At 57.0% G+C, this 25,180-nt stretch overlaps 2 protein-coding genes across 2 annotated transcripts; both read right to left on the bottom strand.

The window, feature by feature from the left end:
- Positions 1 to 690: 690 nt before the first annotated feature.
- Positions 691 to 4,516, bottom strand: GDF2 (growth differentiation factor 2). The gene is made up of 2 exons (XM_070431982.1): positions 4,174 to 4,516; positions 691 to 2,191 (listed from the first exon to the last, which is right to left on the bottom strand). The coding sequence occupies exons 1-2, from the start codon at positions 4,514 to 4,516 to the stop codon at positions 1,251 to 1,253; spliced, it is 1,284 nt and encodes a 427-aa protein (XP_070288083.1). The 3' UTR covers positions 691 to 1,250.
- Positions 4,517 to 12,832: 8,316 nt separating this feature from the next.
- Positions 12,833 to 22,982, bottom strand: GDF10 (growth differentiation factor 10). Its single transcript, XM_070431981.1, has 3 exons — positions 22,667 to 22,982; positions 15,434 to 16,359; positions 12,833 to 13,701 (listed from the first exon to the last, which is right to left on the bottom strand). The coding sequence occupies exons 1-3, from the start codon at positions 22,980 to 22,982 to the stop codon at positions 13,510 to 13,512; spliced, it is 1,434 nt and encodes a 477-aa protein (XP_070288082.1). The 3' UTR covers positions 12,833 to 13,509.
- Positions 22,983 to 25,180: the final 2,198 nt, after the last annotated feature.

Below are 25,180 nucleotides of genomic sequence, written 5' to 3'. Positions count from 1 at the left end.
GCTGGGCTTGGCCCCGGCCGGTGGTCAGAAGGGCGATGGAGGGAATCCTCACCACTTCCAGACTCTTCCTCACCCCCTCCCACTCCATGCATGTCTCGAGTCAGAGGAGGAGGAAATACAGAGGAAACAGAAACCGTGTCCTCCTGGGTCAGTGAGGGCTGGCGTGGCCCACGCCCAGACCACAGCCTAGATCACTGCTCTGGAGGCCAGATGCAGCACAGCCTGTGTGGGGAGCTGGTTATGCTGAGCGAGGAGCTGAGATGCAGGCCATAGGCCCCGGCCATTAGGGCGACTGTGTCTGCCCCTCCCAAACCACCACACGGCCTGAATGCACGGACAACAAGTGGCCCGTGAGAACTGTTGGCCATACAATCACCGTGCACACTGTGGCCTAGTGCCACTACCCCGCTCTCTCCCCTGCAGTTGGTTTAGGGGCACCTTCCCAGTGACTCTGGGGTGATGTTAAAAAGCACTGGCCCCTGTGTCAGCACTGGCACTGAGCAGCCAGAACATGCCCTGGATGTAACTGGCAAACCAGTCCCACTGGCGAATACTGGCCAGTCTCAGCCCAGTGCCCCACGCTCCCCACCTCCCAGCATCTAACTGACCTGTAGCTACAAGGTGACCTGCCACGCTGTGATGGGGCACCTGGGAGGGTCCTAGGCATGGGTGATAGATCTCCCTATGGAAACCTATGAGGTGGAGTCAGATGACTGATGGGTGCCACTTGACCTGTCTGAGTTTGGGGTTCTGCGTATATAAGTTAGGGGTCACAATGCCTGTCTCACTGGGTTGTGGGGATGTGAAATGACTGGTGTAAGCACATGGTCCATTTCTTTCCCTCACACTCCCCAAGGTTATTTGAATAAGCCCCAGTCCCTTCCACGCCTCTAATTTCTCTAAATCTCTACACATCACCTACCTGTCTAGACCCTGTGGCTCACCTTGCTCAGTGTTCTGCTGACTCTGGATTATTTTTTTTTCTTGTTCCCCTTTTGTCATCTCCCTTTCCACCCCAACAACCCTTCCGGGCGGCCCTGTTCTCTCCAGGCCCTTACCTCCCTGCCATCGCCTCCCCTGCGTGAAGCCCAGCGGTGTGCGTGGGGCGGCCCTGAGAGGGAGAGCAGGCTCTACCTGGAGGGTGTGACAGTCCCCTTTCCTTCTCCAGGCTGGCATGCAAATGGACCTCGTCCCTGTCGCGGGACCGCTCCTTACGCCCCTCCAACCTGGCTCCCCGCCCGCAGGCGGCACTACCTGCAGCCACACTCTGCCACACTCATCCCCTCATAGTGGTACTTGAGGGTGGGGACCCCCATGTCATCCTTGTAGAGGATGGAGATGGGGCTCAGTTTGGTGGGCACACAGCAGGCCTTGCCCACCTTCTTGGGGAACTTGAGGTGAACCAGGGTCTGCACAATGGCGTGCTTGGTCGGGGTCACGTCATCGGCCAGCGGGAAGAAGCAGCCCCCCTTACACTCGTAGGCATCGTACTCCTTGGGCGCGATGATCCAGCTGTCCCAGCCGATGTCCTCGAAGTTCACTCGCAGGGAGGTCTTCTGACAGTGGTTGTTGGCCCCAGCGCTCCTCTTCCGCCTGGCTAAGGATGACCCCGTGGCCATGTGGCTTCCCACGTCCCCCTCGCCCTTGCTCCCCGCCGCCTCCGGGCCGTGGGCGGACAACTTCTTCAGCACACTCTCCTGCTCGTGGCCGATCATCTCCCTGAGCTCCAGCCGGGTCTCCTTGGTCCCATTGCTGCGGTCGTTGGAGAAGACGACGAAGAAGGGCAGGTTCCTGGAGCCGGGCGGGACGCTGATATCCAGCTTGTGGCAGCCTTTCCTGTGGCTCCGCACGGCCACTTCCAGTTTGTTTTTGCTCTTGGTGGAGTCGGCCCTGACCCACCGCTTGACAGCCCTGGAGATCTCGAAGGTCGCCCAGCCCTCGTCCCGGATGTCCTGGGACAGCAGGAAGGCCTTGGCTCCCGCAGAAGCGCCCCCTGTGTCCGCTCCACCCAGAACATCATAAATGGCGATGTTTCCCTTCAGCTCGTGAGAGGGGGTCTCGTGGCTTTGGCAGGAGCTGTAGAGCCGGAGCTCTGCCCTGGTGATCTGCTCATGCCTGGGGATGGAGATGTTGAAAAGCAAGATGTGTTTCTGGAAGGGGAAGTCCTCTGTGGCAGCTACAGAGACGGCATCTGAAATGCAAATACACAGTGATGGGCACCTGCTGGGAGGGTCTGGCTCATGACACCAAGCTGAGTGCATGGCTCCCATGAAAGGGCACCTGGGATGACATTGTCAAATCTCTATTTGGTTTCACTTAAGCCTTTAATGTAGAAGAGGTCTCTGAAAGATGCACTTAGAATCGTGCAAAGAAAAGCAGATGCAGCAGATGCTGGCATGGGAGGGAACAGGCCCAGGTTCCACCAGGTGCCCCACAGTGCAGGAGGGACTTTGCACATACATTTCACATGACTCCTCATGAGGATCTAATTGTTATTTCACTTTTACAGAAGTGGGAGTGGGTTTCGGGTGTTTAACATACAAAGTGCTCACATTCTGCAAAGATCCTCATTTTTTAAAAAAGAGCCACATACAACAGCAATAACACTGTCATCTTCTGAGAGCTGATCCTGAGTGTATGATTTTAAACGATGGTGCATGTACTTAGCCGACACTGTCCTGACTCATACTAGATGTCCAGTCAATATTTCTGTGTCCTCGCCAGGCCCTCCGCCCTACCGGTGCATGACCTGCCCCCGAAGCACTTGGCCTTTCGCACAGTTCTCTGTGGTCCCCTCACAGCTGTTCGAGCCCCTGCAGGCCCCGCTGAGGTGCCTCGGCATATCGAGCAATGCGGGGTCTGTGAGCAGTGCGCTAGGGGCCTCATGTGCTCCTGCCTTGATAGTGGCTGTGGGCTGCAGTCAGATGTCGCAAAGCAAATGCCCTCCTCCCTGTCTGTGAAGGCTGTGAAGGGCAGCATGCGTGGCCTCCACAGGAGTGCTGGCCACCGGCAGAGCTGGGGCCGTCAGAGTGCTTGTTTCCAGGGCACGGATATGCTGAGGGTGGGGTGAGGTGCCCCTAAGATGACTCTAAGCACTGGACTCCCAGACTGTGGGATTCAATGGTTAGGACCAGCCAAAGAAGCCCTAAAACAGAGGACACAGATGTACCCTGGGGGCCTGGTGAGATGCTGGCCAATTGTAGTAACAAAACAAAACCAGTGTTTTAAAAATCAAGCAAGTTCACATAGAATCTAGATTTTCCTTTTGGGCAGTCAGGAAATCGGACACTGCTGGGCATGCATTGTGAGCACAGCGCCCTCGAGGGGGGCCTGGCGGCTGTGGCATGAGCAAGGCCTGCAGGAGCCTCCGGGGCTCCAGCCCAGGCGGAGAAGAGAGGCCCGCGCCACACCACACCACGTGGGCCGGTCAGAGGGAGGATGCCGCAGCAGGAGACCCGCCGCCACGCCGGGGGCCTGAGGCGCAGGGCAGCTGCTGACCAATAGGGTGTGGCAGTTCCCTCGGCATCTGCAAGCCTCGCCCTCCTGCTCAGTCATCTCACCTGCGTTGATTGTGTGAATTAGTGCACATAAGCCCTGAGTCGACGTGTGTCCTCTTCCAGTCCTCCCAAATCAGGGCCATTCTTATATACTTAGAAAATAATTGAGTAGTCCTCCAGTGTTAATCTCTCAGGGGCATTAATATGAATTTTTCATACCTTTTCATGAGAGAGATGTTCTCTCAAAGTTTAAAAATATACCAGGTTGGAGGCCCAATGTGCAGTCTGTTTCTTGGTGGGAAGGGGCCAGTGGGAAGGGGGGAAACGGAGGGAGGGAGGGGGCGAGGGCACAGCCATGCCCGCAGCTCCCACTGAGCCCAGGAGCCCAGGCCCAGGGAGGCTCCCCCAGGGCAGAGCTGCCCGGGGCAGGCCCTGCGGCTCAGCTGCCGGGTCCTGCAGCGAATCCATTAGCCACACTCCGCTGCCTGGCACTTGAATGGAAGCTGGTGAAACTAAACAACTAAGTTACCCATTTCATTTCATTTTAATGAATTTAATGGAAACTTAAAGAGCCTCCTGTGGCCAGTGGCCACCTTAGTGGGCAGTGCAGCTGTGGGTACTATGTCCCCCGACCCCTGACCCCCGACCCTCAGGGCCCTGGGGGAGCAGACCCTACCTTCCACGCTGAAGCTGCGCACGATGTTGGACGCAGGGGTGGACGACTTGTCGGTGGTGTATCTGTTGTACAGGTCAATCATGTACTGCGGCGGCTCTGCTTGTGTTTTGTCCTGGGCCGGGACCCCGCTCAGGTTGAGGCTGCGTAGGAAATCCACCTTCATGTTCTCCAGGAACATCCTCAGGTCAAAGGTGCCTCCCTCCTGCTCACCGCCCGTTGCCGCTGGCAGCCGGACATCTCCCCTGGCCAACGCCCGGGCCCGGGTCTCCAGAGGCTTCCCCTGCCCAGAGCAGGCCAGCAGGGAGAGCACCAACAGGGCCACCCACAGCGCCCCGAGGCACATCTTGGGACAGCACGTGGGTCCCCTGGATGGGAGACGGCCGCTGGCCACCTGTGTTAGTGGGTGTGGGCAGGAGCCCGGGAAGAGCAGGCCCGCATCGTCCTGCCGACCACTCTGCACACAGCGCCCGGTCAGTTCCCAGGCTCCCTGCCGCCCGAGCGTACTCTGCTCTTCTTATCGGCCCTCGCTGCCTGCTCCCACCTCTTATCTGAGGCAGCGCTAAGCTAATGAAGGCTCTATAAACATCTGACAACACACAGGCTGTGGGAAGAGCACGGTCAGCTGCAAAGAACCAGGATTTCTCCGGGGTTATCGCCCCCTAATTAGGATCGTTCTCATTTCCTTGCCAGTTCTGTTCAAAAGAATCTCAAGACAGGGTGACGTGTGCTCTATCTCCTGGGCCACAGGAGCAAGGGACCCAGGAAACAAACACGACAAGAAGGCCTCCAAATATAGAAGCAACACAAACCCCCTGGAGCCCCTGCAGACTCCGGCTGAGCGGGTGCTGGGTGCGGCCGTGGCAGGGTGAGTGGGGGGCCCGCTCCCTGTGGAGGCAGGACCGGCAGGTGTGGCTCAGCACTTCCCGCCTCGGGGCTTGTCTGTCACGCTGGTTCCCGGGCATTGGAGACCACGCGAGCTGGTGGCACGTGGTTCGGTGAGGTGAGGAGACGTCAGGCGAGACGAGGATTCCGACCCAGCTCCTGCCTCATTCCCACAGCAGGACCTGGAGGGAGGCGCTCCGCGTTCTCAGAGTCCAGTTAAGAGGAGAGTCGCCGGAGGTGGATGCGCACGTGCTGGAGCCCACGCAGTCCCTGCACACCCTGGTCCGTGGCAGGGCTGCTTTCTGCCTGTCGTCTCGTCCAGGTCTGACTTTGCTGGGAGCTGAGGAGGAAGCCCTGTGCCTCCCAGCCTGCTCCCCAAGGCTGGCCACCAGGGACCCCCAAAAGCTCTGTCATTGGCCTTGTGTGTGGGTCTTTGCTCATGTCAGAGGGTGGCGCCTGAACCACATTCCTCATCCAGGGGAACCGAACCCTGTGTCCTGGGAGACACGCGGGAGAGTGGAGCTCTGAGCTGGTGCGTGACAGGAAGGGACCTGCCTGAGGAAGCTCAGCAGCCACAGCCCACAGCCTCCTGCCAGGCCCCAGGGCCTGTGCTATTTTAAGAGCATCATGCCCACACTTAAACTCTCCATTTCCATCAGGTGTGGGTTTGAGCAACGCATAGAATGAGCCTCATTAAAAACCCTCAGGGGTCTACCCTGAGGAGCACTGGTGCGGTGTTTGCACAGCAGCAGGGTGCTCCTGGGAGGGTGGTGGGCGCTGAGCAGCCTCTGGAGACGGAGGAGGGGCTGTGGCAGGTTGAGTTCAGAGGTCCAGTACAGGGTAACACCAGGAGCCTGCTAGCCAGGCCTGGGCAGGACTGCTGTCCCTATCCCTTGGGGCCCTGCCAGGGGAGGGTGGAGGGAAAGGGTGTCACTCAGGACAGCTGCTTGGAAAAGGGGCAGGAAGCCTCCTGGGCCTGGGCTAGCTCAAGGCAAGAGCTAACTCCTGCACTGAGGGAGGGGCAGGAGGCCGGGGAGTGCGGTGGGACGTAGGATCTGGCAGAACCCCCCCCCCACCAGAACCCTCCCCTCACCCCACCCCACCCCACAGTGCTTCTGTCCCTGCAGCAGCCCAGAAATCTCTTGCGCTGCAGGAGGAGCGCAGGGCTGCGTGGGGTGGTCCGAATGCGCCCAGGGAAGCTCAAGCTTTTGAAATACCTACAGGTTTTCTTTCCTGATTGTAACAGCAGTACACAGTGCAGATAAGGTGGGAAATGCAACACACTATGAAGAAGGAAGTAAACTACAACCTCATCGTGCAGTCATGCCCACCGCTAACGTTTCGAGAAACATACAGCTCCAGTCTCCTATCTGAAGCCCTTGGGCCAGGAGTGTTCTCCGAAGCAGAGCTCCGGTTGGGGATGTGGTAGGGCATGCATACTGTGACATCCCCAATGGGGTTGGGGTGCAACCTGCAGTCAAGCGCATTGATATTCCTGCAGTGAAGCGAATAAAAACACGTACCCATTCAGACCGAGGTTTCCATGAAAGGAGTTAATAGAAACTGCAGGTTTGCTGATAGTGTGGGGAGTGGGGGCCTTAGGCAGAGGATGAGGGACTTGCTTACACGTGGAGTCACCACACCCACTGGTGGAGGCTTGAGGAGCAGGGTTCAGAGTCTCTGGTCCCGTGAACTGTGGTGTGCCAGTGCCCAGCACTGTGCGGGGCAGCGTGCCTGCGAATTTCTGGAATTATCTGCCCCCAAACCCAGAGTATCCATATGTCCACATCTCTTACGCTGTTTTCAAATGAGAGTGTGCAGCCTTCTGGTCCCTGCTACCAGGCAGTCTAGTTTGTTCCCTCAGGGCATCTCCTTCCTAAATTGTCCAAGTGCATGTAGGTTCACTTAGTCCAAAGGGGCGGAGGTGAGTGGTGTTAGCCCAGCTTCTTAAAGCTGGAAGGCAGGGTGGGGGCGGGGAAGGGCTTCCAGCAGTGCCTCCTGCTCTTGCTTCTCCGTGACACCTGGCTTTGCTGTTGGCGATAGGCCGCATCTCACAGCTGCTGGGATGCCTGGCTGGCCCAGGCGCCTGCCCAGGTCTCTGTGACGTCCTCCTCTGTGCACTATGCACACACATGCAATGGAACATAATTCAGCATAACAAAGGGATTCTGACACATGCCACAGCATGATGGACCTTCAAGACATGCTGAATGAAGTAAGCCAGTCACAAAAGGACAAATAGTGAGCTTATATGAGGTTCTAGAATAGTCTAATGCATATAATCGTGGTTGCCAGGGGCTTAGGGGAAGGAGGAATGGGACGTTATAGATTAACGGGTACAGAATTCTAGTTCTAGAGACGAATGGTGGTGATGGTTACATAGCAATGAGCATGTACTAAATGCTACTGAACTGCACACTTACATGATGACTTTTATGTTGTGTGTACTTGGACACAATTTAAAATTTGAGGTGTGCCATATAGTTCCTTTTGTTGCAGGTTGCAGAAAAGGAGCTGCTAACAGGCTTAAGAAAACAGTGGGGCTAAGTAACGACAGCTGACAAGTCCAGCGAAGGCGTGGCTTTAGCAGAGCCTGGCCCGCACAGGCGGAGCTCCAGGGGTTGTTCTCTCCACTCGTGGGACTTTCACTGTGCTGTCTTTGTGCTCCTGGGTGCCTTGGAAAGAAGGCTCAGCAGGTCTACCCAGTGAGGGAGGAGCAAAAGCCTCTTTTCCAGGAAGTCTGTTAGTCTCAGGTGTCTCCTTGTTCCTCATTGGGTCATCGGCCCACACCCAGCCAATGCCTGTGGCCGGGCAAGGCAATGCCTTGACTGGCTTAGGCACGGGTGACATCGCTGGCAGCAAGGAATGAGAGTCACGTTGGGATGACTCCTCAGAGGGGCCTAGATCCAGTCACCAGAAGGAGATAACACTAAAGCAATGGTTCTCAACCTTCCTAATGCTGCGACCCTTTAATACAGCTCCTCATGTTGTGGTGACCCCCAATTTCATTGTTACAAATTGAACATAATTAAAGCATAGTGATTAGTCACAAAAAAAATATGTAATTATATATGTGTTTTCCGATGGTCTTAGGTAAACCCTGTGAAAGGATCATTCGACCCCCAAAGGGGTCATGACCCACAGGTTGAGAACCGCTGCACTAAAGGGTTGTATAAGCATCTTCCCTTGCCATGAAACATTTTTCATATATATACTACATTTTTAATGACTTAACAATATCCAACCGTTTGGTTATATCCTAATGTATTTAACATCACCAACTATAGGGCAATTAGATTATCTATTAAGATAATGTTGTGCAGCACATGGTTATAGTCTATATTTTATATTATTTTCTTGAAAGTTCATCAGAGGTGGAATATGTGCATGAAAGTTTACTGGTAAACATTGCAGTTACTGCCCAGAAACGCTCTTTTAATAATAGACTCCTTTGCATAGCCCGAGAGCATCTGTCTTACCACCCCACCAGGAGTACTTCCTCGTCTTTAGTAACTTGATAAACAAACTTAGGTTAATGTGCGTGGCCAGCTGAGCTGGACTGATTTTCCCGTTTGATGAGCCATATCAGTGCCTGGACATCAGCCTTCCAGACGGTGCAGCAGCAGCACCTCTCACCGCGGTGGGCCAGGGCTGTGCTCGGGAGTTGTTTTGGTGGCACACTGTGTCCAGGGGGACACAGACGTCCCCAGAGGCCCGGCCTCCCTCAGGAGCACAGAGCCGGGCGAAGGGAAGCGCTCCTTACTGCTGTGGTCAGCGCAGTCGGATGTTTCCGTCACTTCTCCTATTGCCTTGGAGCGGCTCTGTCCTCCCCCCTGCAGAGACCCTGCTTGGCTGTGCCCTCAGGTAGGGACGCCTCGTGCTCTCCTCCCCACCGTCCTGCGCCAGGGCCAGTCCCACCTGGCCTTCGGTTTCTGCTCAGCACTGCCCTTCGCCAAGCAGCCTGTGTATTCTGGGCAACGAACTTACTAGGTTTGTCTGACAACCACTACGAAGGGCCTAGCACTGCTGCCTGCTGGTGGCTTGAGTTGGCACATCCTTCTTGCAGTTTGGTTTGCCCTTGAGGCCCTGCACTCACAGTGGCCAAGGCCCCTCGGGCAGGCCTCCGTGCTCATCGCTGTGTATGTCCTTGAACACTCAGGGTGCTCCAGGGGGTGTTGGCCAGGCTGAGGATGGGGCTCGATGCCCAGATGACATGCATGCCTATGCTGTGGTGACTTTAACCAGAGCCTCCGTAACCTCATCTCTCCCAGGACTTGTAAACTGCAGAACTAGGGTCATCAAGTGCAATTGCTATGGGAGACGTAAATTTAATGAGTAAGAGGGCAGATGGACTCATCCATGTATTTCAAGGATTGCTGAGGCCCATCCCTTCAGCAGACACAGAGCGCAACCTTCATTCATGGAGGCGGGGCCATCTGCCTGGTTTCTGTGAAGCAGCTGCCTCCGGGGGGTTAGGAACTCCTGCTTCCCTGGGGGGCATGGCGACAAGGACACCACCAGTCCCTCTGTGAGCTTCTCAAGCCCCACACTCACCCACACATCGCTAGAGGAATAGGAGCTGCAAGAAGGAAGCATGAGCCAGGCAGAACAGGGGGTGGGTCGCTTGGCAGCTCCGAGCTTCACCTCCCTGCGATCCTCTTGGCATGTGAACAGTGTGAGCTCCCTGTCTCAGGACCGTGCCAGGTGGTGAGCACACTATAGAACAGTGGCTCTTCTGTGTGGCCCCTGGACCCCCAGCAGCAGGGAACTGGTCAGAATGGCAAGTCTTGGCCTGAGTCAGAACAAGGCGGGGCGACCTGGCCGAGCCCTCCAGTGACTGATGCACGCTGGAGTGTGCACATGCGTTTTGATAGAGGACGTCCGCATGAGCCGCCAGGAGGCAAAGTAGCAGATGTTGCCTCGCATGGTACCTGGCATTTAGTAGGTGCTAGAGCAGAGACTGATAACCAGTCCATTCTCTGCTCACCCACCCGGGGCTGCTGGGAGAGACGGGGCTGGGACTGAACTCCACCTGAGAAGGAGAGTGGGCCAAGCTGGGCCGAGCATCATCCCTCAGGCAGGAGAGGGAAGGGAAGGGAAATCTCAGAAGTGTCAGTGTGCCCAGGGGGCTCTATGTGTCCAGCTTTGGTAAAGGAATGGCCTCGAACTGAAACGTCAGGGTTTTGGTGCACAATTTACAGTCAGAGCTGGTTCTGCCCTTCTGGTCTCCCCCCACCCCTCCAGCTCTTCATGGCACGCATTTGCTCAAGTGGGATCTGCAATGCCTTTCTGCATCAATGAGCCCATCCCTTCCATCCTGATGAGGCCACCTCCATTCCATTCCTCTCCCTGTGAGCCCCTCACGCCCTCCCACCCCACCCAGAACTCTGCTGACCACCCCCCCACCCCGCATCGCTCTGCCTCCATCCTGGCCTGAGAAGCACTGGGACAGGTGACAGCGGTGGTGGCACGTTGTGAGGGAATTAGACATACAGAGGTGCCTATTGGGACACCTCAGCAAGGCACCTGATGGTATCTGGACTCGGTTTCCCCACTTGTTCAGTAAAACGGCTGGATCCGTCTCCCACAGGGTTCTCCCAGCCTTACATTTCTAGCTCTCAGTCGCACGGTTTGTATCTGCCACATGGACTAATCCTTCCAGAGGGTGTTGCTTCAGGAGCAGGGCCCAGTGGCAGCCACCACTCCTTCCTCCAGACCCATGACCGCAGGGGCCCATGCCCACCTGGGCTCCCTCCTGGAGCCTCTTGTGTGATGTTGATAATTTGGTTTTAAGGAAAAAAGGTTGTTTCATACACGTTTCCTTTTAAACCTTGCTTTACTGTGAGGTCATTCAGTGCCACTGGAACAAACAAACAGCCTGGCAGTGCGGCCACTGGCCAGGAGGCGTGGGCAGTGCCAGCACGTGGCCGTGGATCGAGCAGGCTTGGTGTGAAGCTGACGCTGCCCCTGTCTTGGGGAGGCCCGTGGGGACCCTCACCCAGCCTGAGCCGGTGCTGCCGAGGCACCGCTTGGGAAGCAGCTGCAAGGTGCCGCGAGGCTCCCCTTCTGCCTCTCGGGCACTGACGGCACAGCTCCTCCCACCCACTCCCAAGTCCTCACCCCCGAGTCCCACCCTCCCCGCCCATGGCAGCACCCAGGGTGCCCTCCCAGCCTGCCCCCTCCACCCCCGAGTCCAGAAACGAAGCAGAGGAGCTCTAGGCGCTCAGGATGACTCGGAAGATCTCCCAGAAACTGCAAATGACAGAAAGAACTAGTATAGGTCACCCCATTTCCACCAAGAAGTGGAAGGGAGCAACTTGATGAGAGAAAATTGAAGGGGGAAGAGAAAATAAGGAATCGGACCTGTGAAGGGAGGCATGGGGAGCCTTATCAGGCCTGAGCTTTGCACTTATTTTTCTATTAACCTGTATCCTGTCATCTTTCTAAAACGGCTTAACCCGCACACCAAATGCTAAGCTGGCCGACACCCCAGCAATTCACACCGAAGGTTCAGTCCCAGAACATGCCTACAGGAACGAGAGCTCTCCCTCATGTCCCCTGGTCTCTGCCCAGAGGCAGGGCCGGGTGCCCGGGCAGCCGTGTGCACACGTCGCAGGGCCATTGGAGCATCTCAGAGGTGTGAGCAGCGCTGGGCGGCTCTGCCAGGGGCCTCAGGACTCCCTGCCTCCCTGCTCTGGGCACTCTGTCTCGGTCGCCTTGTGTCCAGTAGCTGCACTGCAGCCTTCTTCAGCGGCTGCCTGTGCAGAGGGTCAGGGAGCTGGGAGTTTCCGTTCCTCCCTGTCACCCCCTCCTGAGGCAACCTGGGGAGGGGTGAACACCCAGCTCCCTGGTCAAGGCCTGACCAACCCTCAGGTGTAGTTCAGCTCCAGAGCCCCGCACAGGACCCAGGCGAGGCTGGGACGCTCGGCTTCCTGCCCTCCAGTGCTGCTTCAGCCATTCCGTACCCAAGTCTCCTGGGAGACTTCCTCATGCATCCTGTGGAGGAGCCCTGGTCTCAGGAACCTGGCCTAAGACAGAAGCCTTGGGCGTCTTTTCTCTAAGCCCCCGCTGGAGGCCTGCTCCCCGCTTCTCCGTGTCCTCCAAGTAAGACTGGGGCTTGCCGTCCGCTCAGGGCCCAGCCCGACGACTGTCAGACACCCAGGTTCTCCTGCCCAACTCCGGGCAATCCGCCTCACGCTGGTGGTAAACAGCACTGTGAACCACGCAAACTTAGAGACAAGGGAGCCACTGGGGAGGCTGCTCTGGGATGGGCTGCTGATGACGAAACAGCTGGCCATTCTGCCTCAGGCCAGGGAGCAGCTGCTCCAGCCCAGGAGCGTGGGCACCACAGGAGGGACTCCAGGCTGCGAGCCTGTCTCCCCCCAGTGCCAGGACCAGGCGGCCGCAGAGGCTCCTCTTGGTGTCTCAGACCCTCCCGACCATTCACCATTTCATGTCCCTCTGAGGTGGAGTGCACAGAAGCTCATGAGGCTGGGCTGCCTGGGCCCTGCTGCCTGGAAGGGTGGGGGCGGGGGAGGTGTGTATGTCGGAGGGGGGACTCGAGGGCACAGGAGCAGCTGGTTCCCGAGTTAGGGGCAGAGATGGCCTACGGGGTCTCAGCTGACCCCAACAGAGGCTGTGATCCCAGCAGCCATGCAGGCAAGTGCTCCCAGGTGGGGTCCATCAGTATTTTGGAATGGGTAACATTTAGTTTTCAAGATACCATTGTACCTTTAATTTATTAGCTTTCCACAAAACACATAACATACACAACCTATAGTAGAGAAAGTATAATTTATAAAAATATAAAAATCTCGATTACTTTTTAGTGTTCCAAGATATCGCTGCATGTTATTTCAATAAGCATGTTTGAACAATGCACACTTACCCAGCACGATTACCCGTGTGGAATGGTTACAGCTCCCCTTTTTGTTTTAAAGTAAAATATATATTAAGAAAAAGAAATGAAAATTGATTACATGTGCATATTGTAAAAGCTTCTGCAGTGGAATCTGGGAAAAGAAACATCTGTTTTTACTATTGCTTAGGCCTATTTTCCAGTATTAATATGTGGCCGATGTGATTGTTTACATGAGGCTGTTTCCACTGGGAGGAGCGAGGTCCCACGTGTGCAGTCTTCTGTGAAGGCCAGGGATGATGCCAGGCCACCAACAGTGTGGACAGGTTCGGCTTGCCGGCCTCCAGGGTGAGGGATGGGCGGTGGCCCCCTTCAGGCTGGGCTGATTCTCGGGTCCTTTCGGGGCTCAGTCACTGGCAATAAAACCCTGGAATGATGCCCTGGGGACAGATCCTCCTGGGCCGCGGGGCCACCTGTGCGCTGCCTGTGCGCTGCCCGGCCGTCGCAGCTGCACCTCCAGTCAAGCTCTCACTCCAGGGCGCGGAGGCCGCTGCCCCGAGGGCACCGGGGGGGTTCCTTCCCTGGAGCAGCCGGTCTTACCGGCAGGCACAGGTCTCCACAGACATGTTGGGGTACACCTTCAGAACCACATTCCGGTTCTCATCCAGGAAGAGGACCCCCAAGGGGCTCATCTTGTCAGGAACGCAGCAGGGCTCCGGGATGCCTGGGACGATGCCCACGGCCCTGACGATGCTCTGGATGGTGGCGTGATTGGACGGGCGGACGATCTGCAGTGGGAAAGGAGCATGGTTACCTCATCGCTCTGCCCTCTCCCACCCACCTAGCCATCTGCAGGTCCTTGACTCAGCCCTGGGAAAAGCATCCACCTGGTGGAAAAGGTGTGATTCCAGGGACAGAGCCCTGGGAGTTTGCAAGAGCCTCAGGCCTTCCTGCCCCTCCCACCTCTCAGAGCAGTCACAATGCCTACATGGCACTGGCCACTTGGGGGCACCTGCTCCTCACCCATCCCTGAGGAGCACCTGGAACTGGGCAGGCGCCTTCAGAGGGAAGGCCTAAGGAGATGCCCAGTGGGTTTGGCTGGGCCGCAGCGGCCCCGGTTGCACAGGCCCAGGAGTACCACGTGTTCCGCACCACAGAGCTCTGGGCGCCGACGGGCAGCTGCACATGTGAGCACTGGCAGCCTGGACACTGACGCTTCCTGGGAAGGTGGACGCGGTGTCAGTGCTGCTTCACCTGCGTCACCCCATTAGCCATCTATCAGCCTCATGGGGTGGCTATTACCACATTTCACTGGTGGAGAAACTTAAAATGATTAAGACACTTGACCAAGACCCCTCAGGAAGACAGCCAGGCACAGGCTTCTCCTCCTCCCCAGCAGCCTCGCACCCCCAGGAGGCGCGGGGCACAGCAGCAAACCCAGAAAACGCTGCTCCATAGGCACCTCTGACAGGGGAGCAGGATTCAGGGGGGCCAGAGCTTTATGTCACTGTGTTGAAGAGACAGTCCCCTGGTGGGAAGCAGGGAGGGGAGGGAGGCAGGGACTTCTGATTGTGGGATGCAGGCAAGTGTCAGGAAGGTGGGAAGGCAGCCAGCCAGGTGACAGGGTGAGTGCAGGGCCAGCCAGCGGGAGTCCGGACTCTGCCAGACCTTCCCGTACACGCCATCCTGAGGGCACCGCCCTCCATTTCTCTGACGCTTGCATGGCTTTGAGGAGAAACCCCGTAAGGCCCAGCAGGGGAATGCTGCCCGCGTGGGCCCTGGGATTTCCCAGCTGGCTGCCTTACTGAGGTTCAAATTGGCTTTATGCAATGACTTCCTTTCCTGAAGGGAAGACATGACCCGGAACTCAGCAGAGGAGCTAAGCACAAGGGAAGTGTGCGCTGTGACCGAAGATCGGCATCAGCTGGCAACCAGCCGCACGCTCAGGCAGTGGGAGACGGACAGCTTGGAGGGAAGGTGAGGCTGCAAGCATTGCCAGCGCGGTGGACAGAGCAGCCCACCGCGTGTGTCTGCAGACTCCTGCACTGTGAGGGCTGGGTGTCCTGTGGGTCTCTGCCCTGAGTGGGAGGAAGGGAGGTGGGAGTCCTCACTGAAATCACTGAAAGCAGCTCTGTGCTGGTCACAGACACGGATGCTGAGGTGAGGAGGGAGCTCTGACGCCCTGTCCTGTCTACAGGGGGCAGCATCTACTCAGCCTCTTCGGATTGTTGCTTTGTAGGAATATACACCTAAGGAGAGGGGTTCTCCCCTTTGCAAAAGCAGAAATGTTCTGATCTAAATTTTAGTTCAACCAAGTCATCATTTTCAAAAGCACAGCCCAACCATATCCCTCTGTGGGCTGTACCCACCAATAGGCGGCCACATGGGGACCTGTCTACCCAGGCCCCGAAGATGGGAGGTGTTATCATCCCTGTCTCACAGACCGGAAGAAGCACCAGGCAGAGGGACTCGCTAGCCGGGGACAGCTGAGAGTCAGAGGCAGTGGGCGGCGCGCCCTACCTTGGGCATGGGGAACTCGCAGGCTCCCGCGCAGTAGTAGGCGTCGAAGGACTTTGGAGAAATGATCCATTCGTTCCACCCGATGTCCGCAAAGTCCACCTTCAGGTACCTGCGGGAGCAGACCCTCGGCTCATCCCACTGCTTCCTACGGGCTTTCTGCATCGTCTTTTCGTCAAAGTGCAGCACCTGCGAGGAGGCTGAGAACGTGTCCTGGCCCTTCCTCCTGCGGTCCTTGCGCCCTGGCCGGGGCTTCAGTGTCCGGAAGGGGCTGGGCCACAGTGTGTGCTTGTGGCCATGTGGGGCATGGGGCGCCTGTGCTGGCTTCTCGTCCAGCCCCGGCAGCTCGTTGTCCTGGAAGGGCCCAGTGGCCTGTGTGGCCCGCCGGACGCGGGGGTCTGTGGAGCTGTTGGGGGTGGCGCCGGGCTCTGGGTCTCCAGCAGGGAAGGGGTCGTATCTCTGCAGTGTCACCGCCACACTGTTGGGCTCCGAGATGGCCAGGTCATTGGCATAGATGAGAATGTAGGGTGTGTGGGCGCTGGGACGGGGCACCCCAGGGTCCTTCTCCCCAGAATCCAGCTCGGCAGAGAGAAGCAGTTCGCCATCCCGGCGGGCCGCCTTGACTATGGGGGAGATGTCCCTGGCCTGCCACAGGCCCCGTGGCTCGGGCGCCAGGACAACGGCCCCGCGGAGCAGCCCCTGCGTGGCCATGTTCTGCGAGAGGCTGCGGAAGAGCAGGTGGCGGCGTGCGGGCAGGCCTGGGGGCAGCAGGCGGCAGGACGCATTCTTGGCCCGCTGCTTGCAGGGCACCTCGTGAGCCCGGGGCCACCTTGGCTCCGAGTAGAAGTGGAACGTGGCCGAGAGGATCATTTCCGAGTCCTGCATGGAAGTCAGGTTGAAGAAGTACAGGGCCCTCTGGTTGACCACTTCTGTGAGGGAGGACAGACACAGCCTGTTAGGGTCTCTCCTGCAGAGGCCAGGGCTGGGATGGAAGAGGAACACCCATTTAGGGGGCCCCTCCAGGCCAGCCAGGCTGTCCTCGTGTAATTCTCACATTAAACTAATGAGGGCGCCCTCTGCTATCCCCAGTGAGTGGATGAGAAATTAAGGTCACAGAGGTTGGGGACTGTCAATATCCTGCTGCAAACAAGGAAATGCAGCCGCAGACAGGGTAGGTGCTCAGGCTACTGGCCCCTAAAACTCCTGTCATCACCCCCCCCCCCCCCCCCCACACACACACACACACACTCCAGTGCCTCTCAATGAACAAATGAACAAACGACCTCTGGCCCATGAAGGTGTTCAGGATGGCGTGGGCTGAGTCCGAGTGCTGCTGAGAGCAGCCCTTCCGGTACTAGTATTTCCTCTGCCTTTATTTTACAGATATTAAATGCAGCCCTTCTTCCAAATGAGGTGCAGGAATAGCTAGCCCATACCCTCCTGTGCTGAGGGCCTGCTGAGGGAAAAGGGCCTACGGACACAGTCACCTGGCTGTCTGCTGTGCTCTGCCCAACGGCTTAAAAAAATCCTCACCCAAGGATATGCTGAGAGGGAAAAAGAGAGAGATGCATGTGAGACAGACACACTGGTCCCTTGCCTTTTATATATTCTCTGACTGGAACCAAACCAGCAACCCAGGCATGTGCCCTGCGTGGGAATTGAACCAGCAACCTTTCTGTGCACACAGTGACACTCAACCAACTGAGCACCTCTGGCCGGGCTGCCTAATGGCTTTCAGCTTGTTTTACAAAGAAAGAAATCAGGCTGCACAAGGCTACCCAACAAAATTTCCAATGTCCAGGTTGCTCCAGAGGCCCAAACCATGGTAGGGACTGGGATCCCTCAAACAGCCCCTCTGAAGTTGGAGAATGCTCTGGCCCCTGCATCCTGTGGCTGCCAACCCCTCTTTTCTTCTTTCCTGGGTCTACCAAGTTACCCCTAGTTCCCAGGGCCAAGCCCCCTGGTCTGCAGCTCCAGGAAGCTGCCTGGCCTGGCAGCATGAGCTCCCTGAATGGCCAAGTCCTCTCTAGGGTTCGAATGGGAGGGAGGGGTTCCCGGGGCCTCCCAGGGGTGCTGTGGACCAGCAGGAGACCAGAGCTGCCAGGCAGGCTGCCCCCCTGAGGTATGTCCTGCTGCCCATGTGGGCCTGCTGGGCAGAGCTGGGAGAGGGCAGTGCTCCAGAGCTCGGAATGTCATGTGTGCTGGTGCTGGTGCTGGGCCGGGCACAGATGCCCTCACCTGTGCACCCACAGGATCCGCTGCGATTATTTTCAAAACGAAAATCTTCAGTTCACGGTTCATCGTTTACACTAGGAAGGAGGCATGATTCAGTTGGGAACTCTCACCCACTCTTAAGGGACTATGAGGGGGAAGAAGGAGAACACACATCTGCGGAGGTCCTGGGGAATGCCCGTCATGGCTCAGCGGCACTCCAAGGCCCCGCCTTATTTATTTCTCAGAACAAACACAGAGTTGTGGCGGCCGCTGTGCCTCACTCGAGGTGTGGCCTGCTCCACACACAGGAGCAGAGCATGGTCAATGCACATTGGAACGGGCTTCCCCCAACCACTGCAGCCTGGAGTGTCATGGTCGAGTCCTGCATTTCCCAGACCCCTGATCACTGCCTTCCTCCCTGGATGTGACTCAGAAAGCCTGGAAAATGGGGCACAGGAATCTGTAGTTTAACCTGCAACTCAGGGGTTCTAACCAGCAGAGAAGTTTGGGAAGCACCGGGGGGTGGGGTGGGAGTGGGGGGAGAGTGGCTGTGAGCCTGCAGCATCTGGATTGGCCCCAGTGCCAGGCATCTCCATGGTTCCCTGCTTCATTCATCTTCATGTCACTTCCCAATATCCTGACATATATTCCTTGGGGTTTCTCTCCCCCAGGACACACGCTCCCAGAGAGTGGGGGCTTTGCCACTTTGTTTGCCGCTGTGTCTCTAGATACCAACACAAGGCCGAGGGACTCAGTGCTCCGAACCACATGCTGGGGGATGGAGCCTGGGGTCTGTGCTAGCTCTGTCTGCATCAGTTAGCAGGTGGGCTCGACCCTACAGGAACAGGACGCGAGCCGCCTCAGATGCGTGCTGTCGTCCATTGCCCTCGACACAGCTATTGAGGTGACCCAAATGAGAACCCTGCGAAGACACAAGCACCACATAAGCTGGAGGAAAGGCGCAGTGGGCCCGGTGATGCTGCAGAGGAGGGAGAGCTAAGACGAACGGAGCGTCTTTCTTTCAGGCAGGCCCAGAGTCAGGCTCAGTGTGCTTGCATCACTTACTAGCTTTGGGGCCTTCAGCGAGTCATGGACCATCTCTGTGCCTCAGTTTCCTCCCCAGGGAACTACAGAGTATTTGTACCCACCCCCTAAAGTTGTAAGATCATTCTGTGGTGCATGCTGCATGGTGCCCTGTGGCATCGTGAGCTGTGGCTGCACTCAGGGCACTGTGCCCTGATCCCTGCCTCGTGCCCAGTGAGAGGCATGGCCACCTGTCCCCTCCCGGCCCAACAGGAGCCCGAGGATGCTCAAGGCCGCCTCCCCACCAGCATCTAACCAATCCCAGTCCTCTGGGCTTTGCACCTGCTTGTCCACAGCCGTCCTGCACTCTGGTCCCTCCCCACTGCTCCGTCCAGGGCATGGCCTCATGCCACTGTGCCCAGAGCCCCACCCCCTCAGGTCACTCTCAGGCCTCAAGGGAGTCATCCATTTTAGGTGAAGGGTTAATGTCCTTAATACATAAAGAACTTCCACAAATCAGGAAGAAAAGGACAGAATCCCAATAACAAGAAACAAAAAAAAAAAGGCAACTTCAAATGAGAATGTAACACATCTTACCTGCATGTTGAACATATGATCCTAAAAACTACACATCCCCCCAAAATATTACCTCTGGTGGTATCTGGGTGTATGATTAGGGGTGACTTCTCTTTACTGTGGTTTTCTATGACTTCTAGATTTCCCCCAGTAAGTAAGCATTGCTTTTATGATCTTTCTTCTCTTTCCTTTCTCCTCCCCTTGAGTCTCTCCTTCCTTCCTCCTTCCCCTCCCTCTCTCCTCTCCCTCTCTCCCTCCCCTCTCTTCCTTCCCCCCTCCCTCCCTCTCCTAATTTCCCTCCCTCTCCCTCTCTCCAGTCCTCCCTCTCTCCCCCCTCCCCCTCCATCACTGTATAACACCGTATACTCCCCCATGGCCTCTAGGACACTCAAGCTCTTGATGGCCCGGCTATAGCCCACTGGTCCGCTTCTCCTCACCTTATTCCCTCATTCAAACCCAAGTCCTCCCAGGTCCAGGCACACAGCGGATGGTTTCACCTCCACAGCTGCCTAAACGCCACCTGCCCTTTTGTCTGCTGTGGGTCTCACCTGCTGTAAGGGCTTCACTGGTGCTATCCAGAGCTCTTTCCTGCTGTTCCTTGGGGATTCTGAAGTCCGCCCCCGCCCCCACCGCCCCCAACCCTCAGTGGAGTCAGCTCCTGAGCGTTTCTGAGCAGGCAAGGCCCAAAAATGCATCTTGGTGTCATCTGAGCTCACAGCACCTGCCACCCCCTGGGGTGCTGAGAAAGACCTGGGGAACGGAAATGAATGTGACTTTTGACATTGCAGACAGATAGGTGTGTATTACTACACTCCTTTTAGAGATAAAGAGGTCAAGCTGAGAGATTAAGTAACGTGCCGGTATTATAACCCTTAGGGGCAGGCTCAGAGGCTCTCTCCACTGATGTAGCCTTAATAAGGAGCAAAGCATACTCAGTGGAAGGGAGAGAAGGTGGCTGGAGTAATAATAGTAGGAGCTAATAAATTATTGACACATACATCAGGCATTTTTTAAACACTTGACATGTTTCAGATCATTAAAAAGCACCTTATAAGAAAGGCAGAATTTCAGAAGTGAAAGGCTGAGGCGAGAGCAAGTGCAGCCCTCGTCCAAGTCACAGACACAGGACCTGGCCCCTGGCCGCTCACAGCCCATCCTGGGCACCTGAGCTCGCCGCCTGGCGGCAGGTGAGGAACACATTCCAAAAACCAAGGCTGAGGGCCCAGCACCTACTGTTCAGGGAGAGGCGCCACCCACCGAGCGGCAGAGGCACTGCCTGGGAGCTGGCCCTGGACATTCCGGTTCCAGAGCGGAAGCCCTACTTTTTTGCCTCATTCATAAGGTGAGGGACCCCTGCCCAGGCTCACACCTCCTCACAGCTGGTCAGAAAGCAGGCATCGCTGAGGGCTGGAGAGCAGCTGCATAAGGAACAACTGAAGTGAATCAAGGGAGGGGAGGAGAAACTAAGCTGCTGAGCCTGCTCTGTGCCAGGCACCAAACCCCCCGCCCCCGCCGAACCTTCCTGCCCCACTGTAGGCACAGAAGCCCCGGTGCTCAGAGAGGTAAAGTGAGGCACACCGCAGCACGTGCCAGTAGCTGGCGGCCAGAGGTTCCAGATGGGAATGTCAGATTTAATGTTAGGTTTGTCAGACAGTCCCAGGCTCCTTCAGAATAAGCCCCCAGATCTTCTGTTCTACCCTCCATCTCCCAAGCCCTGGGCTTAGTCATGATGGCGCTGGGGGAGGGAGAGCGCTGAGAAAATAGCACGGGCTTAGCAGATGGGAAGCGCCAACCATTGCCACTGTTGTGAACAGCCCTGTCCCCTGCCTCAGTTTCCTTCTCTGTGAAATGGGAGGGCTGGATCTGAAGGACTGTCTCCGGGTCCTTTTCAGGGCTAACATGCTGTCTTCCCTCACCGTTACTTGTAGTACCCCCATTCTGTGAGAACAGAGATCAACTGTGCGCCTCCATCCAGGGGCTGCAGCAAGGGGGTGGGCTTCCGGGGTGCTCGCCCCTTGTTGCAGCAATGCTTTCCTCAACTGCGATGCTTTGAGGACTGACTCAAAGGGTGCAAGGTCAAGTCTACACCTTTATGAACACAAATGCCTGTATTCCGAGGGGAATAGCATGTACCAGCACCTAACCTGGCCAGGGCTGGCTCGGGCTCATACACATCACCTCAGCTCAGCTTCCCTGCCACCCCACAGGGAAGATACTGGCATGAACACCCCATTTTGTGGATGAGTACACTCAAGTCCACAGAGCTTTAGTGATTTGCTCAAGGTCACATCCATGCTCAATGATTCTTGAGGGGCTCAATTAATAATGTGCTGCATAAATAGCCCCCAGGTGGTGAATGGAGCGTACCAGGGAGGATGGAGTTAGTTCTGGTTGACCTGAAACCCATCTGAGTCTGCTCAGTGCAGGGTAGGGGAACGGGGCCTCTCTCTGGCAGGTGCTCCCAGTACAGGGGTCAGTGAGGCCAAGCTTCCCAGGCGTGGCTCGGAGCCACAGATGCTACCTGAGTCACACAGCCAGTGATCAGCAGGTGGCAGATCTGACCCAGGACGTGTGGCCCCAATGTTGAACTTGTTCCTGGTGGTCTTTCTTCTGACGCTTGGCCTCCTCCCCCCCAGGGCTGCAGAGGACCCCGACCCACACTTTCTGGAATGGCATCCTGTGACCATGAGTAGTCTCCAAGACAACCAGGGTCTTCTCCCCACCCCTGGCCCCAGGCTGCCCCACCTCTGCACCATGGGGACGGCAGAGCAGCGCAGCCCAAGTGGACAGACATGAGGCTCTAGGCTGGCGTTGCTCTCTGAGCAGGGCAGGGGCACTGTGCAAGCGGCCTCTGTGCAGGTCCATTCAAGGTGTGGGAAGGGGAAAGGATCTGCGCAAGCTTCTGGAGCCTTCCTCAAACCCTCCTGAGCACTTCATGCCGGAGCCCCGCAGGCCCTTTTTGGTCCACCCTACTTCCCCAGCCACCGAGCCCACGACCTGCCCCCAGCTCGAGGCTCACTCCCTCTGCCTGGGCCCTGGGCCTGGAACATCTCTGCCCACCTGCCATGCCCTCCGCAGGGCCCTCCGCAGGGTGAGAGCCAACACAACTGACCCCATGACATGGACCCCCCACCCATGAGCTTCCCAGCCCAGTCCCATCTGCATCCTTGTGCTCAAGGCCCTGCGTACAGGACGATCTGTATCAGCAAGTGTGACAGGCTTCCAGGTTCGCAGCCCCTCACTCTGGGCTACTTCGGTGACCCCACTGGAGGCGGCTCAGGGACTGGCAGAAGCACTTGGTGAATCTTCAGTGAGACAATGAATGAATGCGACAATGAGAGGAAGGAAGAGGACATGCGGAGATGCAGGGGTAGAGGAGGAGCAGGAAAGGAGAGAATGACAGGGCTGGAGCCCTCCACTTACCCAGCCTGGGCCTGAAGCTGCGAACAGTGTTGCCCCCTCCAGGCCGCGCGCCCCTTTGGCGGTATTTCTCATAAAGCCGAAGCATGTGGACAGCGACCATGTCCTGGGCGCCAGGGCCCAGAGCTGCGGCCCTGTCCCCCAGGAACCGCTGGGGGTCCTTGTCCCCAGCCAGGCCAGAGGCGGCCACTGGCGGGGCGGACCGGGCGGGGGCTGTGTGGCTGCCACCCGAGTCCCGAAGCAGCAGCAGAAGCCACAGCAGCAGCGGCAGCAGTTGGGACCCTGGTCCCGGGCTGGTGTGAGCAGGGCCACGGGCCATGGTGGGTGGCTTTGGCGAGGGGCCGGAGCTGGCGAGGAGGGAGGGTTCGGGCGCACCGGGGGCTGCAGACTGACCCTGCGGATGGAAGGCGCACCTCAGCCCAGGCAGCTGGGGGTCGCGGGGTGCGGGACGAGCGGGGCGACCAACCTAGCGCTCAGTCCCTCCACCGCCCCAACTCCAGGCCAGCGGTCACGGCCGTCCCGAGGGCGAAGAGCCCAGCCCAGCCCGGCGGGCGCGCTGCCTCCACGGACTCGCGCCTCGGAACTTCGTGGCGCACGGAGCTGCGGGCCGGCGGGTTTGAGGGGCGGAGCGGGGCGGGGGGCCAGCGGCGCCCTTAGGGAGCCAGCAGTGCTTCCCGGACCACCGGGGCCGCGGCCAGCAGGAGAGCGCCCGGCCTGCTGTGCGTGCGCCCGTCTGTGGCAGGGCGCGCGCAGGTTGTGCGCTGAGTGCGGGCCGAGTGCGGGGGGCGTGGGCGTGGGCGTGGGCGAGCGCGCTCCCCGCTCCCCGCTCCCGGCTCCCCTGGCTGGAGCCGAAGAACCGCGACCCTGGAGGCTCCGGTGTTTCGGCGCCAAGGGCTGGCCGGGCTGAGCGAGGGGGCTGGGGCGCCGGGGAGGGGGAGCCGGAGGGGCCGCCTGCCGGGTTGCCCCTGCAATGGCATGCGAGGACTACTAGTAAGTGGTTGCAAGATGACAGCTCCCCCGTGAGGACCAGAGAGGTGATGAGTGTGCGCCCAATTGCCTCTGAGCCACTGTGTCCCCAGTGCAAGCGTGAGGGAACAGTGAGGGAACGGGAACGACCCTTCCTGGGCAGCCTTGGAGAATGAAAATCCCTACCCGCAAGCTCAGCCCGCAGCGCAACTGAAACACGATCCAGGTTAACATTCAGAATTAGGGGATTAACGGACCCTGGATTTGGAGACACTGATTCGAGTTGTTGAAGGAACACATCAAAGGTCCTGGCTAACATTTGGACTTGGGACAGGTAATCATCGGACTGTACTGCAAAAGGACATGATTTCAAAAGGCTTCACAAAACCTCCCCGAAACGCCAGGATAGCAGAGGGAAGCAATGGCTGCCCAAGGAGGGTTCTGGATGAAGTGCCGGTGCCCTGAACTCCCAGCCAGCGGCCTGAGCTCAGCCCTGGCAGGAGGTCCTGGACCCTTGCCTTTCGCAGGGTTTCCCCTCTATGCATAGTCTCCGGGGCCTGGGAATTTGAATGGGGGAATTGCATCTTTATTTTCACTAGCCTGTAACTGAAACGTAGCATTTCCTAATATTAGAAAGGCAGCCAGCCAACCACACCATAGCGACTTTGTCACCAATAACCACCAAGCACAGATATTTTCCTATCATGGGAGTTGTTTCAGATTTCTCAAAGTATCTTATTGGCTTGTCACTTTTTTTAAAAATATATTTTATTGATTTTTTACAGAGAGGAAGGGAGAGATATAGAGAGCTAGAAAAATCGATGAGAGAGAAACATCGATCAGCTGCCTCCTGCACATCTCCTACTAGGGATGTGCCTGCAACCCAGGTACATGCCCTTGACAGGAATCGAACCCGGGACCTTTCAGTCCGCAGGCCGACGCTCTATCCACTGAGCCAAACCAGTTTCAGCAGCTTGTCACTTTTTAAAGATTAAAGTAGTTGTTAAGCCCTCTACTAGTTATTTAATGAAGTAATTTAAAAGGCATATATATTACTACGTTGCAAAATTGTTTTTAATGCTGTCTTGATGAAGACATTTTAATGTAACGGCTTCTTTTATTACCTTGCCTGTTAAAAACATTCCTTTTGAGGAAGGCTGCACAGCATCCTCAGACTGAGGAAGGAGTCCAAGGCCCGCCAAAGAGTTTACGAATCCTTCTGAGGGAGGGAGGGCCTCCCAAAGCCACCTTCTCCCGGGGGTCCCAGATGCAGCCCCTGCCACATTTCAAAGGACTATTTGTGAACACGCTGTTCCCTTCGCTGGGTAACTTTGGGCTTCCTGAGCCAAAATGGTTCCTTTTCTTGGAGGACTCACAAGGCAATAATTGAAACATTGCTGGAAAAAGCTTCTGTTGGTGTGTAAAACACAATCCATTTGTAATTTAAAAAAAACCTTGCCATGTCAGATGAGAGGCCATCCTATTGCAAGCCTGGAACTTTGAGCCTGTAGCTTTTGGAAAACTACAGAGGACCATTTTTTTATTTAGTAT

This window comes from Myotis yumanensis, unplaced genomic scaffold (genome assembly GCF_028538775.1).
Source record: "Myotis yumanensis isolate MYYU_CA2020_CCGP unplaced genomic scaffold, mMyoYum1.0.hap1 SCAF_13, whole genome shotgun sequence".
Classification (NCBI taxonomy): domain Eukaryota; kingdom Metazoa; phylum Chordata; class Mammalia; order Chiroptera; family Vespertilionidae; genus Myotis; species Myotis yumanensis.
Note: the sequence above shows the minus strand (reverse complement) of the source record. Positions and strands in the feature narration are given on the sequence as shown.